The 20,862-nt window shown below is 43.7% G+C and overlaps 1 protein-coding gene across 6 annotated transcripts in view; it reads right to left on the bottom strand.

The window, feature by feature from the left end:
• pkd1a (polycystic kidney disease 1a) overlaps window positions 1-4,217 on the bottom strand; it is a 192,903-nt gene extending 188,686 nt beyond the window's left edge. For 3 of the 6 annotated variants that reach the window (XM_068056535.1, XM_068056536.1, XM_068056537.1), the window contains exon 1: window positions 3,544-4,217. In XM_068056535.1, the coding sequence (XP_067912636.1) occupies window positions 3,544-3,806 (263 nt within the window). In that variant the 5' untranslated portion in view covers window positions 3,807-4,217. The remainder of the gene's footprint in view (window positions 1-3,543) is intronic. The other 3 variants (XM_068056532.1, XM_068056534.1, XM_068056533.1) reach the window with 1 other exon arrangement.
• Between the last annotated feature and the right edge of the window lie 16,645 nt (window positions 4,218-20,862).

The following is a 20,862-nucleotide window of genomic DNA, read 5'->3' as shown; positions in this document are numbered from 1 at the left end:
GATAAAAACAAGCATTCTGTAGGGTAGGGGACAGTAACTAAGTAACTAGTATTGCACTGGGGGGGGTGGGGGGGATCTGTTCTGAGTTCAATGCTTGGTACACTTCTGAGATTATGGAATATTACACTTAACTTTCCTTCAGAAGACTAAATGGGTGGGTTAGAGACATGATAGGGTAGATCATCTATGGTCAATGGAAGGAATTAAATGGATGAACTAATTAGCCATTTATCATTATATGCTCATGTTCTGATGATTACAAAATTCTGAGCCTGAGCTTGCCAATAACAAAATAATGTAAAAGATTGCTGAGAATCTGTAACATCATCTCTATCTGTTATTCTCCATATAAATATTACATTTATATAGAAGCAGCCATTACAAAAACACATCAGCAGTGAAAATAAGAGGGCATTATATTTGGTCAGGTCCACAAATTATATAATATCTAGTAAGGTCAATTGTCATAACACATCAAAACCCAAGAGGTTTTCTGTTTATTTGATGGCTCATTGATTTGTGTGTTGGATGCCACTTGAGCAGCAATCTGCCTGTGACTGCTTGCACATATGTGAAGACATCCACTTAATATAGCCACAGCATTGCAGTGTCAGCAGTATGAGTCAGTCACCTTTCCTTGGGTCGCTCTAAGGCACAGTCCCTACAAATTACAGTATTCTCCACATGGTATTAAAAAGGCATTCTGATTAAGACTTTAGTTTCCCATAATTTTGCACCTCCCTCTCAAACGTCCATTATAATGTTGCTACTCTGATAGCACCTTGGTCCATTGGTCAAGATTAACATGCACCTCATCTGTGTGATCAAATAACTCTTTGATTAAAACAAACAGAACAACTTATATTTAGACTGTGTAGTCACTGGTGGTCAGAGGGTGACCTTCAGCAGTATATAAGGATCCCTCTATGCTTTGGGATCTGTATGTGTTATCACGGGTGTGTGCAGGAGCAAACCAATTGAAGACTCTACTCATTCACCATTATTCTTCCCCCAACCCGGCCCTCCTCACCTCCAATATCTTTTTAACTCTTTCAGTATTGAATGTGCCTTTGTGTTTTTGAAATGATATACTTGCATTGCACTGTGGCTAGGTCATTTCATAGATTCACAGACACAGGTGATTGATCTCCTGTATCATTCACTGTTTTTTTATTCTTTCATGTGGACATCGGAGGCAAGGTCAGCATTTGTTGTCCTTCCCTAATTGTCCTTGACAACTGAGTGGCTTGCTAGGTCATTTCAGAGGGCAGTGAAGAGTCAGCCACATTGCTGTGGGTCTGGAGTCACATGTAGGCCAGACTAGGGAAGGGTGGCAGATTTCCTTCCCTAAAGAAAATAGTGAACCAGATGGGTTTTTACAACAATTGATGATTGTTTCATGGCACTGTTACTGAGACTAGCTTTCAATTCCAGATTTTAGTCATTACTTGAATTTGTTAACTAATTGAATTTAGATTTCAGCTGCCATGGTGGGATTTGAACCCATGCTCCCAGAACATTAGCATGGGCTTCTGAATTACTAGTTCAGTGACATTAACACTGCACCACGGACTTCCTCTCATGGACAGTGATTGGTGAGGGAACTTCCATCATAGCTCCACTTGTACTTCTCTTTCTGTCATATGGTCCAACAACTGTTTGAACCATCAGAAAGATTGTCACGGTGGGCATTTTGTCTAAAGCTATGGTGGTCTTCACAGCATGGTAACAACACAACAACTTGCATTTATATAGCAACTTAAACGTAGTAAACCCCCCCCCCAAGGTGCTTCACAGGAATGTAATCAGACAAAAATTGACACCGAGCCACATAAGGACATGTTATGAAAGGTGAGCTAAAGCTTGGTCAAAGAGGTAGGTTTTAAGGAGCGTCTTAAAGGAGGAGAGAGAGAGGCGGACAGGTTTAGGATGGGAATTCCAGAGCCTAACACCCATACAGCTGAAGGCACGGTCGCCAATGGCGGAGCGTAGGAAATTGGGGTGAGAAGGGGAACAAATAATCTAACCATGTAGGTAAAACAGGCTATAATATAATCAGAAGTTTCAGTGAGCTTCACAAAGTCCAGGTGATCTATTATTGTATCCTATCAATCTAAAATCTTCAAAGTAATGTTAGTATATTTCTCACTGTAAGTATAAACTGGAGGAAATGCATAGTGCAGGATAGGATAAATCCTCAGCAATTCTCAACAAAAGAAATAGCTAAACAGAACTCTGTCACTGTTGCCACTTGGCCTTATTTAATGCATTTGAAAGTAGGAAAATAATCCAAAGTCACTCCTGAGCCAATCCACTCAATGCCAGGCAACGCATCACCTCAAATATATCACCTCAAATTACTCCCCTAGCAATCATTGCCAGTATCAGACTTGTAACCAATATTTCTTCCTAATATTCCATTACCCAAATACATCTCCCCAGCCACAACTCAATTATGTAAAGAGAGAACTTATTACTGAGAGGGACACATTCCAAAATGTCACCTAGCCAATAGCACACTTTACTGAAACCCGACTGCTTCTTTAATGTTATTTCTAATTTGTTATAAAAACCCACTCCACTTGGCTAAATCCAGCTCCCCAAGAGATTTTGCCAATAATAATTCATTTTTTTAATTATTTACAGATTGTAGTGAAATTAAGTAGATCTCAGACCCATGGAGCTTTACCGAATCTTTGCAACGTTATGGAAATCGTACCCCAAACAGCAGCCACAATACCAGATAATAATTGACAAAAACGAATGGGCTGATAGAGTGGGTATTGCTAATCATTTTTTGTACAGATAACAAACGGTACACTTCAGAATAGCCACGGAAACCGGATCAAAGGCAACCGAAGGTTTCGCTGTGGATTGGGACGGAGGCTGTCTCTAAAAACATTTAAATCTGTTTATGACATTCGAGTTCCTTCCACATTACGTTAAGACATTCCAGCTCCAATACAGGAAAAAGGAATATGAGACTTATTTTCCCAAATTGGTAGTGTCTGGTTGAAGTCTCCCACCGCCTACTTAAAAAAAAAACCTTATGGAATTAACTACTGCCCTGAAGTCTCTCCCCTCTCCCCTCCCGAAAACAGTTGCTGGAGTTGGAGATGGTCAGTTAACAACTGCAGACACACCAACAGTACAGCTTCGCCCAGCCCGGGGCGTCACATATTACACATTCTTTAGCCATTGCTGAGTTCAACCACACTCCTGTACTGCACAAAATTAAAAGTGTTTAAATCGATGTCGGCCGTTTGGAACTGGTGGCTGGAGCAAACAAAAGTGAGGGGCTAATTTATTCAGCACTGTCCAATTTTTTTTTGTGTGGAAATGTATTAAAATGCTCTGCGTCAAGATTCAAGAGGAAGCCACTTTGACAGAGCTGGGGTTACACTTCAATAGGTGCATAGTAGATTTGATGAATCTGGTTCATTATCAAGAGTTCTAATGTAACTTTAAATTGCAAAGGATACAAAACTTGCAAACGTGCACATGATTTGCACCTTGTCTGATTAATAATCCACAGTGACTTACAGTACAGTGGTGTTGGGAGGTAGCTCCATCACTCCTGGTCCCTGCTGAAGCCCAGCGTTGGAGCAATTAACCGTACAGGAGAACTCCCACCGCGGGCACCGACACGCCGGGGGACAGGGCAAGCAATCCGGCTGCTCGGCCACCGCTTCCAGGCACAAGACAAGCGAGAGGAGGCAGAGAAAAACTGGGCTGCAAAGTCCAAACTTCTTGGGGACTGAGACGCCATGTTGCTTTGCTGAAATATGAACATTCCTATAAGGCATAGCTCTCCGGCATTACATCGCCGCCGGATCTCCTCCACACTGAGTCCTCTCCCTCCCAAACAATGGCCCCAATGTTGCCAGCTCGCTCAGACCGACTCTCTCGCTAAATCAACTTCCCCCTCCAGGGGAATGTCCCTTAACTTTCTTCCTCCTCCACCGAACTCCTATCGCATGTGAACTTCCTTCTCTGCACAGATTCCCGTTTTTCTGTTGTTGTTTAAAAAGGCGATGCGGTGTCCGAGCACTAGGGTGTGCTGACCGGTAAAAGTGGGAAAACAGTTCGGGTCCCCACCGCTTCCAACACAGGGAACGCTTACTGACTGTCTTATAATCCTGCAAAAACACTGAATTGTGGCTAGTGTTATATTTTGCAGTTTATGCAAATAAACTGCAGAAAAAATTACAAACAAAACTTGCTATTGGGGAGTAAAGGGGTTATGGATGTATAGACCAGGCGGGCTTCATTGTACAATGATCTTTCCGTTGATAAATATCTGGGTTAAAACTGTTTTTGCTGTCTAAGTTATATTTATATAATGCACTTTAAGTAACCGTGTAGAATGAGGGACTTCAGTTATGAGATTAGATTGGAGAAGCTGGGACTGTTCTCCTTAGAGAAGAGATTAAGAGGAGTTTTAATAGAGGTGTTCAAACTCATGAGGGGCTGGACAGAGGAGACAGGGAGAAACTGTTCCCATTGGCAGACGGATCCAGAACCAGAGGACACAGATTTAAGGTGGTTGACAGGACAAAATCACAAATGCGGCAGTCCTCTCAAAGGCAGAGTTCCCAAGTGTGTTGGCACTAATCAAACAGAGGCAGCTTCGGTGGATCAGACACGTCCGCAGGATGGAAGACAGTCGCATACCCAAGGACCTTCTGTATGGTGAGGTAGCTGGGGCTAGACAACCATTGGGGTGTCCAAAGCTCCGCTTCAAGAATGCTTGCAAGCCTGACGTGAAGGCCCAAAATATTGATTATCACACTTGGGAGTCAGTAGCTGGCAAAAGAGGGAACTGGTGACATCCTGTGGACTGGTGTGCACCAGCATGATGACCAGTTGCTACAGCAGCTTGGCAACAGGTGCCAACGTCAAACACAACAACTCACAGGGTCATTTGGCAGCTTCACGTGCAGCACTTGTGGCAGAACCTGCCTCTCAAGGATTGGCCTTCACAGCCATCAGCAAAGGTGCACCAAGAGAAGACACCCCAGCTAAATGAATCCATTTGCTGCGTGTCCATCTTCTTTCATAGATGGAAGGATTGCAACCAGTAGGCAAAAGAGCTAAAGGCAATTTGAGGAAAGACTTTTTTACACAGCCTGTGGTTAGGATCTGGAAGGCACTGCCTGAGAGTGTGATGGAGGCAGATTCATTAGTGGCTTTCAAAAGATGATTAGATAAGCATCTGAAGAGAAACAAAAATTGCAGGGCTATGGGCAAAAGGTGGGGGAGTGGTACTAGCTAAATTACTCTTGTAGAGAGCTGGCAGGGACTCCAAGGGCTGAATGGCCTCTTTCTGTGCTGGAACCATTCTATGAGTCTAATCCCAGTGGAGAGATAGCTACAAATTGAGTGTTGGATTCATATTCAATAAGCTCCTCCAACAGTGTCAGCCATGGTGCAGTGGGTCGCACTCTCACCTCTGAGTTAAGAGGTTTGTGGGTTCAAGTCCCTGCATCAGAGACTAGAGTACAAAATCTCAGCTGTCACTCTAGTGCAGTACTGAGGGAGTGCTGCAATGCCTTTTCGATGAAATGTCAAGCAAGGCCCTCTGCCTTTTTAGGTTAATGTGAAAGATTCCATGACATAATTTCGAAGAGCAGGGGAGTTAGCCCTGGCGTCAATGCCAATATTTACCACTCAGCCAGCACCTTAAAAAAGATTATCTGGTCAAAATCACATTGCTGTTTGCGGGATCTTACTGTGTGGAAATTGGCTCTCGCATTTCCTACATTACAGCAATGACATCATTTCAAAAATACCTTATTGGCTGTAGGGAGCTTTGGAATATCCTGTGGTCAGGATAGGTGCTATATAATTGCAAGTCTTTCTTTCCAATATAGGTTAAATGTCACATTTTCTGTAAATTCAGGCTGCGCATACCCAGATGATATTTATAAACAACATATGGTGCCTTTAACAACGTCCCAAGGTGCTTCACATTGGCTTAATCAGAGAAAAAAAAAGTTATTAACACGGAAAATGTTGCAAATACTCTGCAGGTCAGGCAGCATCTGCGGACAGAGACAGTGTTAGCATTTCAGGTTATCAGAAAGCAAGTTATCATCTTGTACATTTCCACCAAAAGGAAATTAACAAACCGACTCAGGACCAGAGAGAGATCTCAACCAGTGGGGGTTGAATGATTAAAAATAGAGAAAACCACAGGACGAACGAGATTTATGGTGTGAGAAAAACGTTAATCAAATACCATTGGAAATCTGATAACAAAAACAGGGGGTGGGAGTAACTTGAAAATATTCTGCAGGTGAGGCAGTATCCGTGGGGAGACAGGAGGTAGTCAACATTTCCGACACCAGACTTGTCCTCAGGTCCGAGAAAAGGCCTTTGGGGCTGAAAGGTGGAAAGGTACTGAGAGGTTTTGTGTGTGTGTGTGTAGGACAAACACATTATATAAACAACAACCTCCTATCTCATCAATTTCAAAATATTTCCACCAGCCAGCAGTTGTAAGAATAATGAACATCTTTAACCCCAGGAAAAAAATAGCACCAGATCATGAAGTGTTAGATACCTGTGTAAAATACACCTGCCAACTTTCCTGAGAGGAAAACTGTGAAGTGACAGCAGACAGCACTGCTGGAGAAGCTGGGGAATCAATGCAACAGTTTCATGGATGGCTATGTGTGTGTTGGGGTCTCTATGACTGTGTAGGGGTCTGTGTGCAGGGGATCTGTGCATAGGGTGTGCGTGTGTAGGGGTCTGCGGGTATGGGTAGTGTTTTGAATGTGTTTGTGTAGGGGGTCTGTGTGTGTAGGGTTTTGCATGTCTGTGTAGGGGTTTGTGTGTGTAGGGGTCTGTATGTGTGTAAGGGTCTGTATGTAGGGGTCTGTCTGTAGGGGTTTGTGCATGTAGGGGTTTGCATATGTGTAGGGGTTTGTGTGTGTTTAGGTGCCTATATGTAGGAGCCTGCATGTGTGTAGGGGTCTGTATGTGTGTAAGGGTCAGTATATAGTGGTCTGTCTGTAGGGGTTTGTGTATGTAGGGGTCTGCATGTGTGTTGGGGTTTCTGTGTGTTTAGGTGTCTATATGTAGGAGCCTGCATGTGTGTAGGGGTCTGTATGTGTGTAAGGGTCAGTATGTAGGGGTCAGTATGTAGGGGTCTGCATGTGTGTAGGGGTTTGTGTGTGTTTAGGTGTCTGTATGTAGGGGTCTGTCTGTAGGGGTTTGTGTATGTAGGGGTCTGCATGTGTGTAGGGGTTTGTGTGTGTTTAGGTGTCTATATGTAGGAGCCTGCATGTGTGTAGGGGTCTGTATGTGTGTAAGGGTCAGTATGTAGGGGGGTCCGTATGTAGGGGTCTGCATATGTGTAGGGGTTTGTGTGTGTTTAGGTGCCTATATGTAGGAGCCTGCATGTGTGTAGGGGTCTGTATGTGTGTAAGGGTCAGTATATAGTGGTCTGTCTGTAGGGGTTTGTGTATGTAGGGGTCTGCATGTGTGTTGGGGTTTCTGTGTGTTTAGGTGTCTATATGTAGGAGCCTGCATGTGTGTAGGGGTCTGTATGTGTGTAAGGGTCAGTATGTAGGGGTCAGTATGTAGGGGTCTGCATGTGTGTAGGGGTTTGTGTGTGTTTAGGGGTCTGTATGTAGGGGTCTGTCTGTAGGGGTTTGTGTATGTAGGGGTCTGCATGTGTGTAGGGGTTTGTGTGTGTTTAGGTGTCTATATGTAGGAGCCTGCATGTGTGTAGGGGTCTGTATGTGTGTAAGGGTCAGTATGTAGGGGGGTCCGTATGTAGGGGTCTGCATGTGTGTAGGGGTTTGTGTGTGTTTAGGGGTCTGTATGTAGGGGTCTGCATGTGTGTAGGGGTCTGTATGTGTGTAAGGGTCAGTATGTAGGGGTCTGTATGTAGGGGTCTATATGTGTGTAGGGGTTTGTGTGTGTTTAGGGGTCTGTATGTAGGGGTCTGCATGTGTGTAGGGGTCTGTATGTAGGGGTCTGTATGTAGGGGTCTGCATGTGTGTAGGGGTTTGTGTGTGTTTAGGAGTCTGTATGTAGAGGTCTGCATGTGTGTAGGGGTTTGTGTGTGTTTAGGAGTCTGTATGTAGAGGTCTGCATGTAGGGGTCTGCATGTGTGTAGGGGTCTGTATGTAGGGGTCTGTATGTAGGGGTCTGTATGTAGGGGTCTGCATGTGTGTAGGGGTCTGTATGTAGAGGTCTGTATGTAGAGGTCTGCATGTGTGTAGGGGTCTGTATGTGTGTAAGGGTCAGTATGTAGGGGTCTGTATGTAGGGGTCTATATGTGTGTAGGGGTTTGTGTGTGTTTAGGGGTCTGTATGTAGGGGTCTGTATGTGTGTAGGGTTTTGTGTTTGCAGGGTCTGTGTGTGGCTGTGTGACTGGAGTGGGGATGAATGGTATGGTCGGTGGAAATTCTACCCTCACCTCCCTCCCCCAACCCCCTCACACGCCAACACCAATCAGCAGTGATATATATTCGATTTTTACGGTCATGTGTGAACGTTAGTGCCTGTTTCTTGCAGTGTTACATGTCATCGTCCTGGATAGTAACTCACCATTTAACATGTATCATTTTTAATTAGAAGTTGAGTATAGTACGCTGCAGTCATGACAGACACCAGTGGGATGTTGGCGCTGCTTTCGGATATTCTCTGTTATAGTCACGGAGGGAGAGGGCTAAAACTTTCTTTTTAATCATTATAACTCACGACCACAGAACATTAAGTGAGACTCGCGTTAGCAGTGCTGAGTGAATGAATTCACTTGCTCTCCACTAGCGAATTGCAGAAGTTTGCTCTTCATGCAAGAGCTGAGTGTGTGAATGAGACCTGCTATGTGAACAGATAAAACCTGCACAAGGTCTTTCGGCCTATTTCCAAAACAATCAGCACAACTTTCATCCATTCGAATCTTCTCTCACATTGCGACACTGCAGAAGTGAGTCTTGTTTGTAGACGCCCAATTTCGTCCTTGCGTCACACAGTTAGTTTTCCAACTACTTTGTTAGAAAAGCTTTTGCTTTAAAAAGTCTTTTGTCCAACAAAAAGGATAAATATCATTAAATATGGACTCATTTGCAGAATAATTGCAACTATAATGGGATATTTACAAATGTCTCCACATTTATTTCAACTGCAAGTCAGCCAATCACAGATTATCACTATTTTATATTAATCTTTCATTAGATTATATTACACTTATTAAATTAAAGTTACTTGTGTCACTATGAACTATTCAGTATAGTATCGATTATTAAAGGCAACGTGCAATAATGTTCACGAGACACCATTAATACATCAAGAATTTAATATTTTGCTTCCCCGATTAGGAAGGATGGAATTATTCTTTTAAAAATATGAATTGTAACCCTATCGATCCTTGGAATTAACACGCTGCAGCCTGGTGTGTTTTACGGTCTGGATGATTTAATTTTACTGGTGCTGTCCCATCAAATGCTGCTGAGCTATCCCTGGAATGAGTGCAGATTTATTTTAATATCAATGCCTGTCCTGGATGCGAGAACCGTTTTTGCTGCAAGTGCGGTGTGGGAGAATTCTGAGGGAGACGCGAATTCTGTATCGCCTCAAAACGCCTCACTTGTTCCCCTGTAGCCAATGACCATGGGGAGAGGCAGAACATTCTGCAGGGTTTCGTTTTCAAGTCACCCGGATAAAGGTTTACCCAAACTTCCAGGAACTGCTCCATTTAAAGAGATTCGAGTCATTCATCAACGCACATGCCATTTGAGCCACATTGCTTCTGAACTCTGCCAAATTGCAGAAGATGAATTACTAGTTCTAATACATTTACACTGGGATATAAACCGGGTCTATGAGGCAATAAGATCGACCGGATGTAAGTTAACACGGTCTCCCTTCAATCGTGCTGAATGAATGTTCGTTCTTCAGATTTTGCAAGTTGGGGGTCTGCCTCAGTGTGATATGTTGGGTTTCTAATTCCACAAATTTCCAATCTCCTGCTGTTTGATCCCTGTTCCATGAGCTTTTGGGATAATAGGGTGTTGCCTCTGGTCACCACCTGTACAGGTAGATTGAAGAACCGCGCTGGATGTTCATTTCCAGGTGTCACTGGATTTATGAATGAGAGCCGTTCCTTTCAGTATGTTTCACCAGCACCTCCAGCATTAGTTGTATGGACTCATGCCCTGAGATTCTTGCTGTAAACCCGCACTCTTTTCAATCTGCAGCATAGAACACACTTGATTGCATTTTCTTCGAGAAATCGTTTTCACTAAATCCATCCCCAATTTTATTTTTTAAATGCCAAGTGTGATATAGACTTAATAAATCATTGTCACCGTTTCCAAAGACACAAGATGAAATTGATTATAACCAGTAATACAAACGCAAAACAGCTGGTAATGTGAAATAACAGAAAATGCTGGAAATATTCAGCAGGTCTGATTTCCATAATTTTCTGTTGATTTTAACCATCACACGTTTAGCACAATCTTATCAAAATTGATTTTTTTTCGTTAATACGAACAATAATTAATATAAAAAGTCTTAATTCACTGTATATATTTAGGGTGCATTAATTAAAACAAAGCGCGATTTTAAAAAAATCAACTCGGCTTAATTATACCGAAACTGCTCCAAAATTATTTGTAAAGTGAAGCACCGTTGGGTTTTAATTGCTGCTACAATAACAATGTTGAGGGAATGGTTACGAATGACTGCAATTCTCCACACTGACTCCTAAGAAGGAGAGACTCGTTTTCCGCTTGAATATTCTGTACATTTGACTTTTTAAAAATACTATATGATAATATTGGGATACGCCTTGGAATGAGTTGCCCAGTCGCAGTTTCTTGCTGTGCTATGTGCTGACCCGTTCATTGTTTACTGCCCCTAGTATCAGTTCATGGGATAAAAACAAGAAACGCTGGAAATACTCTGCAGGTCTGGCAGCATCTGTGGAGAGAGAAGCAGAGTTAATGTTTCAGGGTCAGTTCAGTAAAATAGGCTGACCGTTAATTCCACTCATTTATTTAAAGCACTGAATATGTTATCCCTGATCAATATGCTGTGTGTATTTTTCTCCAATGTAAACTATGTAAAGTTATCGAAGTTACCATTACCAGGTTCAGCTTTCAGCATTAATCTGCTACTTGCCAAGGGATGATGCAGCGCTTCCAAGGAGTGTCGTTCACTGCCAGTGAGGGCATTCCATGTTTATTCTGAGTTAACCAATTAAAAAGAAATACTTGCATTTCTATAGTGAATTTCACGACCTGAGGAGGCCCCAAAGCGCTTTACAGACAATGAAGTATGTTTTTGAAATGTGGTCACTATTGTAATGTAGGAAGCGCGGCAGCCAATTTGCGCACAGCAAGATCCCACAAACAGCAATGCGATAAGTGACCAGAATATCCCTTTTGTAATTTTGGTTAAGGGACGAGTTTTTGTCTAGACACCAGGGAGAAGTCAGAGAGTCATAATAGCACAGAAGGAGGCCATTCTGCCCATTGAGTCCATGCCAGCTCTCTGCAGAACAATCCAATCAGTCCCATTCCCCAGCTTGATCCCCATAGCCTTGCAGGTTTAGTTCCCTCAAATGCCCCTAAAATGTCCTTTTGAAATCATTAATCATCTCCGCTTCCACCACCCTCGTAGGCAGCGAATTCCAGGTCATTACCATTTGCTGCATAAAAAGGTTCTTCCTCACATCAGCCACCCCCCCACCACCCCCCACCCCCCCCCCCCCCCCGCCCACCCCCCACATCTCTTGCCCAAAACCTTAAATCTGTCTCCCCTTGTGTTTGTATCATCAACTAATGGGAATAGCTTTTTTTGTCTACCCTATCTAAACCTGTCAGAATCTTTTATCAAACCTCCCCTCAATCTCCTTTGATCCAAGGAGAACAACCCCAGCTTCTCCAACCTAATCTTATAACTCAAATCCCCATCCCTGGAAACATTCTGGGAAATCTCCTCTGCAACCTCTCAAGGACCCTCACATCCTTCCTAAAGTGCGGTGACCAGAACTGGATGCAATATTCTAGTTGTGGTCTAACCAGAGCTTTATAAGGGTCAGCATTATCTCCCTGTATTTGTGCTCAATATCTCTAATTGTGAAGCCCAAGATCCCATATGCTTTGCTAACTACTCTCTCAATATGCCACTTTTAAAGATTTATGCACATGATCCTCCAGGTCCCTCTGTCCCTGTACACTCTTTAGAACTGTGTCATTTAGTCTATATTGCCTCTCCCTAGCCCTTCTACCAAAATGTATCACTTCACACTTCTCTTTATTAGATTCCATCTTCCACTTGCCTGCCCATTCTGCTAGCCGATCTATGTCCTGTTGCAGTTGATTGCTATCATTTTCACTGTCTGCCACACCTCCAAGTTTGGTATCATTGGCAAATTTTGAAATTTGCCTCTGTCTTCCAATATGCAAGTTATTTATGTATATCAAAACTTCCCATTCTTCTTCGAATTGTGTGATGGGATCTTTTACATCCACCAGACGGGGCCCCAGTTTATTGTCTCATCCAAAAGAGCAACTGCAGGCTGGAACATCGAACAACTTGAAGCAGAAAACATCAGTTAAAAAACAAGAAGCAGTTACAGCCCATTGAGGAGAGATCTATTGACATTTTTATAACTGTGTGTGTGTGTGTGTGTGTGTGTGTGTGTGTGTGTGTGTGTGTGTGTGTGTGTGTGTGTGTGTGTGTGTGTGTGTGTGTGTGTGTAATCTAATAGGTGCAGGAAAAGTTACAAGTAGATCTTGGTTTTGGAGTCCATCCTTGAGATGTAGAAGATCTTTCCGCTTGTGGGGGAGACCAAAAGTAGGGGCCATAAATATAACATAGCCGCTACTAAATCCAATAATTGAATTCAGGAGAAACTTCTTTATTCAGGGAGTGGTGAAAACTCTCTACCACCAGGAGCAGTTAAGGTGAATAGCATAGATGTATTGAAGTGGAAATTGAATAAACCCACGAGGGAGAAAGGAATAGAAGGATATGCTGATAGGGGTAGATGAAGAGAGGTGGATGTGGAGTATAACCACCAAAATAGACCTGTTGGGCCTAAATGTCTTGTTTCTCTGCTGAAAACTCTATGTAATTCTACCTAAAATGGTATTACATGTGGATATTGTTCTCTGAATTGTACTTCCACAGATCTTGCAACTTTTGTAATAAGTAAAATTTATAAATTTATAAATTATCATTTATAAAGAATAAATTAGTTGCATGCTGGTACATGCAAACAATTTTCTGCAGACTTAAAACCAAATACCAGTGTTACGACTCAGGCGGGAGGAGTGCACTGTTAATTCAGTCCCACTTCTCCACAGGTTATTTAAATTTTCCCACTTACTGAAACAGTCAAGCATGGACTCTATGTTTCCCCAGCATAAAGCACACCAATCAGGTTTCTTTAATAAATAACAATTATAAACCAAGTTTTAAGCAATAATGAAGTAACACCTGCATACAAATTGAAATGCTAAAGCCCCTTATATATCCTAGGCCTCTCACACACACACACATACATGACCGGTTAATTGGGAATAAATAAAAGGAATTTTTGTGTACAAAGAAACACAGGGAATAAAAATAAAACCACTAATGCTGAAAAGAAGGTATGGAAAGACATCCTTTGTTGGTTAGGCATCCAAAATGTGAATAGACAGCTGTTGCTAGGATCTTCCCAGAACAGTTCCTTCCAGGTGATGTTGAAGATCAGTCTGGGTAGACTTTCCAATAGATGCAGTGCAGAAAGCTCCAGTCAGGCTTTACAGCAGGAAGCAGCAACAAGGATTTTCTTAGGTCTTATAGCAGCAATGTAGCAGTAAAGGTTTCTTCACATACAGGAGGAAATAATAAACACATGTAAACTGTGGCGTGGAGTCAACTCCCCTTTGGCCCCTTTATTCCCTTCGCCCACTTGATCCTGGCCGTCACGTGGGGCTAAGTCCTCTTAATTCAGTCTCAGGCTTGGGACATCGGGGTTACAGGAGAGCCACCCTCCACCTAATCCACCGGCTGCAGTTAATGGCTTAGTACAAAGAGGAGGAAACTCAGTCCTTTCTTTAACTATCAATTTACTTTATTCACATTGTTGTACAATATAAGAATAAGGCTTATACACCTGGTTAGACAAAAGCATGCAACTCAAACTGGTTATACAGTTAATAACAAAGCTAACTAGAATCGATCAGCACACCCACTAGGTTCCTCTGACCTTTCCCTGACCTAGTCACAGAAAACAAAGGATAATACCCGAAAAAGGGGAGAGCTGACGCTGGCCAGGCATTCCGTTCTCTCGCTCTTTTACGTCGTCGCCATGTTTCTCACGCAGGGTCTTCCACTTCCGCGATGGTTGGTCTCCGGAGTTTCTCGCTGGCTCTATGCCTGAGATTCTCCATACTTATTTTCTTTCTTATCTCTTCAAAACTGTGCTGTCTCTTTCCTGTTGGTTTAGGCCTGTTCACCTCGTTGTATCTTTTCCTTATTGGCCCAGGCCCAAAGACTCTTGTATCACACCGTGTCCAGATAAGGCTCTATTCCTGTGATCTCTCCCTTGTCTGTCACATAAATTAATTAGTTCAAACTGGTTTTTACCAGCACAGGCCAGTGTCTGAACTCAGGTTACTTTAGTTCACAAGCAATCCAACAGTGTCTGAGCTCAGGTTACTTTAGTTCATGAGCTATCCAGCAGTTTGTAATAGATTTGGTACTTCTTGCAGCCCCTGGCCAACATCTCCCCCCTCATGATCCAAAGATACTTATCTTAGGATCATCAAGTTTCCCTTCTCTGTGGACCATTCCTGAGAACGTCATTGTCCCCCAATGACATACAAAAATACACGTTTATAAAACTTAGTATATACAATTTTTTTTTTTACAGTTGTTGTTTATATTGATAACCGTTACTTCTGTTTCATTATAGTCCCATCATCCAATCTTCGCAAAATGTCATTTTTCCACCTTCTAAGCTGATATACATTGAGTACAGCAATCATTAGCGCACATAGAATCACTATGACAGCAATATGTGATACAATTCTGACCCATCGATGTATTTGAACATTATCCCCCCAATTCCAAAACTTACTCCAAATCCCTGGGTCGCGCAACAGTTCATTTGCCTTGTCGGCATGAGTTCTAATTGTTTTAGTGTGCTTATTCCATTGATGAATTATCTCTTTTGCCTCTTCTGCTATTTGTGCCCAATCCGCTGTTAGGTGTGGGATAGGTGGTAATTTGGTGGCAATATATTCCCGTACCTCTTGATCTGTATCAGTACGTTGGACTGTGAGTTTCTCCTTTATCACTATCCTCGTTATTGGCTTAGGCAGGACTTGTCCACCAACAACCAAGTCCGAGGTTACATTGTGAATGGCTACATTGTGTCCCTCCAGAGGGCACTGTTTCCACCCCTTGTTGTAGCTCACAGCAGCCATGGCTATGTAATACGTTTGCCCCACAAAGGGCATAATGTAAAAAGGTCTGGTTATTAACAGGCAAAATGGACAATGAACAATTTTCATAGGTGCTGAGCCCGCAATTTGTAAGTTTCTGTCTCATTATCTCTTCCGGACAGGCCCAGTGATTCCTCCCTTGATGACATTTTGACAAATCTACCCCTTTCTCAACACCATCCATTACAATGGCATGAGATAGTGGGTTACTTAAAGATATACAAATACCCTCCTGGTACTTGCCCACAATATGAACTCTTTTTAAAGGGTAGGTCAAATTGCTTCTGTGTCGGGGAATATGAAACACTGCCCCAACATAATATCTTCCTCTGTCCTCGTTCCCTCTAGTATACCCAATGTTTTTCCCGCGCATGCCAACCCATCCACTCCCGCATAATACAAATTTAAATCTTCTCGCTGCCCTTTGTTGGTTCGAACTATCTTGATCTGCCGAGCAAAGTTATTTCTGGCCACGGGATAGTCTTCCCACGTCGACACTGCTTCAGGCGCGTTCATTCGTCGTGATAGCTCCGATGCGGGTTCACCTATTGTCCCAAATATGGTCAAATGAAATGATTTTCACAACCTGCATCCAAATCCATTGTAAATACAAGAGTAAACTAACTCAACTGCTCCCAAATTAGGTATTACTTAATTCAGCAATGTGGCTGCAGGATATAAGGAGAGAGATAAATGGAAGCCAGTGCGGTAACGTTGAGGTTGAGTTGAGAATGAAGTGGGTTGTCAGATGACCACTACACGTATACTGCAGGTATAGTGTCACTGCCCAAGGATTTCCACTTCACAGTGACAGGGAAGCTGCAGTATTGAATATACAGGCACATAAATATATATCAACATATAGTTGGACATAAAGTCAACGTACTCAATATCTTAACACTCATGAGTACAGCTGCATTACTTTTCCTTATGTCAAACAATATCACAATAACAAATACATATAATCAAAGCAAAATACTGCGGATGCTGGAATCTGAAATAAAAACAGAAAGTGCTGGAAAAATTCAGCAGGTCTGGCAGCATCTGTGGAGTGAGAAGCAGAGTTAACGTTTCAGGTCAGTGACCCTTCTTCAGAACTGGCAGGTATAAGAAATGTAAAAGATTTTAAGCAAGTAAAGCGGGAGTGGGGCAAGAGATAACAAAAGAGAAGGTGTTAATAGGACAAAGTCACATTATAGCTGACCAGAAGGTCATGGAGCAAACAATATGTTAATGCTGTGCTGAAAGACAAAGCATTAGTACAGATAGGGTGTTAATGGACTGAAAACTGAACAGCCATAAGCACAAACATGAAAAAAACACAGTGGGTAGGCACAGTAGAAACAATCTGAACAAACTAAAATAAAATAAACACAAAAAAACTAAAGATAAAAGTAAAATGGGGGCCAGTCATGCTCTGAAATTATTGAACTTAATGTTCAGTCCGGCAGGCTGCAGTGTGCCTAATCGATAAATGAGATGCTGTTCCTCAAGCTGGCGTTGATGTTCACTGGAACACTGCAGCAATCCCAGGACAGATATGTGAGCATGAGAGCAGGGGGGAGTGTTGAAATGGCAAGCAACTGGAAGCTCGGGGTCCTGCTTTCGGATTGAGCGGAGGTGTTCCACAAAGCGGTCACCCAGTCTCCGTTTAGTCTCCCCAATGTAGAAGAGACCAGCGAATACAGTATACTAAATTCAAAGAAGTACAAGTAAATCACTGCTTCACCTGAAAGGAGTGTTTGGGGCCTTGGATAGTGAGGAGAGAGGAGGTAAATAGGCAGGTATTACACCTCCTGTGATTGCAGGGGAAGGTGCTGTGGGAAGGGGACGAGCTGGTGCGGGTAATGGAGGAGTGGACCAGGGTGTCGCGGAGTGAATGATCCCTTCGGAATGCTGACAGGGGAAGGGAGGGGAATATTCCTTTGATAGTGGCATCACGCTGGAGGTGGTGGTAATGGCGGAAGATGATCCTTTGGATATGGAAGCTGATGGGATGGAAAGTGAGGACAAGGGGAACCCTGTCGCGGTTCTGGGAGGGAGGGGAAGGGGTGAAGGTAGAGGTGCGGGAAATGGGCCGGACATGGTTGAGGGCCCTGTCAACCACAGTGGGGGGAAATACCTCGGGTGAGGAAAAAGGAAGACATATCAGAAGCACCGTCATGGAAGGTAGCATCATCAGAGCAGATGTGTCAGAGATGGAGAAACTGGGAGAATAGAATGGAGCCCTTACAGGAGGCAGGGTGTGAAGAAGTGTAGTCGAGGTAGCTGTGGGAGTCGGTGGGCTTATAATGAATATTAGTAGACAACCTATCCCCAGAGATGGAGACAGAGAAGTCGAGGAAGGTAAGGGAAGTGTCGGAGATGGACCATGTAAAGGTGAGAGAAGGATGGAAATTAGAAGCAGAGTTAATAAAGTTTTCCAGTTCGGGGCGGGAGCAGGAAACGGCACCGATACAGTCATCAATGTACCGGAAAAAGAGTTGGGGGAGAGGGCCTGAGTAGGACTGGAACAAGGAATGTTTGATATATCCCACAAAAAGACAGGCATAACTAGGACCCATGAGGGTACCCATAGCAACACCTTTTACTTGAAAGAAGTGCGTGGAGTTGAAGGAGAAGTTGTTCAATGTGAGAACAAGTTCAGCCAGGCGGAGGAGGGTGGTGGTGGATGGGGACTGGTTGGGCCTTTGCGCAAGGAAGAAGCGGAGAGCCCTCAGACTGTCCTGGTGGGGGGTGGAGGTGCAGAGAGATTGGGTTCATTGTGAAGAGGAGGCGGTTAGGGCCAGGAAACTGGAAATTGTCAAAATGACATAGGGCGTCAGAAGAGTCACGGATGTAGGTGGGAAGAGACTGGACCAGAGAGAAAAGATAGAGTCAAGATAGGAAGAAATAAGTTCAGTGGGGCAGGAACAGGCTGAAACAATGGGTCTGCCGGGACAGTCCTCATTGTAGATTTTGGGAAGGAGGTAGAAGCGGTCTGTCCAGGGTTGCGGGACTATGAGGTTGGAAGCTGTAAAGGGAAGATCTCCAGAGGAGATGAGGTCAGTGACAGTCCTGTGGACAGTAGCTTGATGTTTGATGGTGGGGTCATGGTCCAGGGGGAAGTAGGAAGAAGTGTCTGAGAGTTGGCGCTGAGCCTCTACAAGGTAGAGGTTGGTTCGCCATACAACAACAGCACCACCCTTGTCTGCAGGCTTGATGACAATGTCGGGGTTAGACCTGAGAGTACAGAGTGCGGCAAGTTCAGAGGGGGACAGGTTAGAGTGAGTGAGGGGGGCAGAGAAATTGAGATGACCAATGTCTCGCCGACAGTTTTCAATGAAAAGCTCAAGAGCGGGTAAGAGGCCAGAGGGAGGGGTCCAGGTAAAGGGAGAATTCTGGAGGTGGGTGAATGGGTCTGCTGATGGGGGGGAGGACTCCTGGTCAAACCAGAGAAGGGGCAAAAGGGGAGCCTGAGACCCCCTCCTCACCTGGCCACAACAGAGGGTTAAAGTAACAAGAGTTTATTTACACATGTCTTGGTTCTAAGGCTTCCACTACAACTCTTCCATGAGGTTCTGTACAGATTACATCACATCCTGTGATGATGCTCACAGTCTATTTACATATTCTACCCAGTTACAACCCTATATTACATTATATTACATTGTGGATTTGTCACACTTACTATATCTCTGGCGCTCAGGCTGTTGTCTTTAATTTACATATTTGTGTATAGTTTCTACTGCAATGTTTATGTGAAATCAGGCTGGGGCAGAATAACACACAAGCCCATGCCCAGGGATCTCAGCTACTTATGGACCCCTGCACCACCCAAGAATCTTACCATAGTACAGAGGAACTGCTTCTAGCAGAACGGTTCTGATGAAAGGTCACCGACCTGAAACTTTAACTCTGCATCTCTCTCCACAGATGCTGCCAGACCTGCTGACCATTTCCAGTACTTACGGTTTTTATTTCCGATTTCCAGTATCTGCAGTATTTTGCTTTTATTAACGTTTATATTGCACAAGGACTTCATAAACATGCGATATATACATGGTGGGATCTGTCCTATGTACTGACAGTGTATATGTTGGAGTCTGTCCCATATTTACAACATACGTGGTGGGATCTGTACTATATACTGACGTTTTAAAAATTCATTTGTGGGATGTGGGTGCCGTTGGCAAGGCTAGCATTTATTGGCCATCCCTACTTGCCCTTGAGCAGTTTGTAATGAGCTGCCTTCTTGAACTGCTGCAGTCCGTGTGGCATACATACACCAACAGTGCTGTTACGCAAGGAGTTCCAGGTTTTTGACTCAGCGACGATGAAGGAATGATGTCATATTTCCAAGTCAGGATAGTGTGTGACTTGGAGGGGGACTTGAAGGCAGTGGTGTTCCCATGTGTCTGCTGCCCTTTTTCTTTAGGCAGTAGAGGTTACGGGTTTGGGAGGTGCTGTCGAAGGAGCCCTGGTGAGTCGCTGCAGTACATCTCGTAGATGGTACACACTGCTGCCACTGTGCATCAGTGGTGGAGGGAGTGAATGTTTGAGGTCGTGAATGGGATACTGATCAAGCAGGCTTATTTGTCCTGGATGCTGCTGAGCCTCTTGAGTGTTGTTTGCGCTGCACTCAGCCAGGCAAGTGGAGAGTATTCCATTACACCCCTGACTAGATGGTGGGCAGGCTTTGGGGAGTCAGGAGGTCACTTACTCTCTATAGAATACCCAGGTTCTGACCTGTTCTTGTAGCCACAATATTTATTTATGTTATGTTTCTTGTCAATGGTGACCCCCGGGGTGTGGGGGATTTGACAATGGTAATGCCATTGAATGCCAAGAGGAGGTGGTTAGATTCTCTCTCCTTGGAGATAGTCATTGCCTGGCATTTGTGTGACCTGAATGTTACTTGCTACTTAGCAGTAAAAACCTGTATGTTGTCCAGGTCTTGCTGCATGCTGCATATGATGGTGTCTGTCCTATATGCACAATATAAATGGTGGAGTATATGCAATATACATGGGCGGCACAGTGGCGCAGTGGTTAGCACCACAGCCTCACAGCTCCAGCAACCCAGGTTCAATTCTGGGTACTGCCTGTGCAGAGTTTGCAAGTTCTCCTTGTGACCACGTGGGTTTCCGCTGGGTGCTCCGGTTTCCTTCCACAGCCAAAGACTTGCAGGTTGATAGGTAAATTGGCCATTGTAAATTGCCCCGAGTGTAGGTAGGTGGTAGGAGAATGGTGGGGATGTGGTAGGAATATGGGATTAATGTAGGATTAGTATAAATGGGTGGTTGTTGGTCAGCACAGACTTTGTGGGCTAAAGGGCCTGTTTCAGTGCTGTATCTCTATGACTATGAGTCTGTCCTTATATAGTAAAAGGGGGTCTCTTAGCTCAGATGGCTAGAGT

This window comes from Heterodontus francisci, chromosome 24 (genome assembly GCF_036365525.1).
Source record: "Heterodontus francisci isolate sHetFra1 chromosome 24, sHetFra1.hap1, whole genome shotgun sequence".
Taxonomy (NCBI): Eukaryota; Metazoa; Chordata; class Chondrichthyes; order Heterodontiformes; family Heterodontidae; genus Heterodontus; species Heterodontus francisci.
The sequence above is the reverse complement of the archived record's forward strand: the minus strand, read 5'-3'. Positions and strand labels throughout refer to the sequence as shown.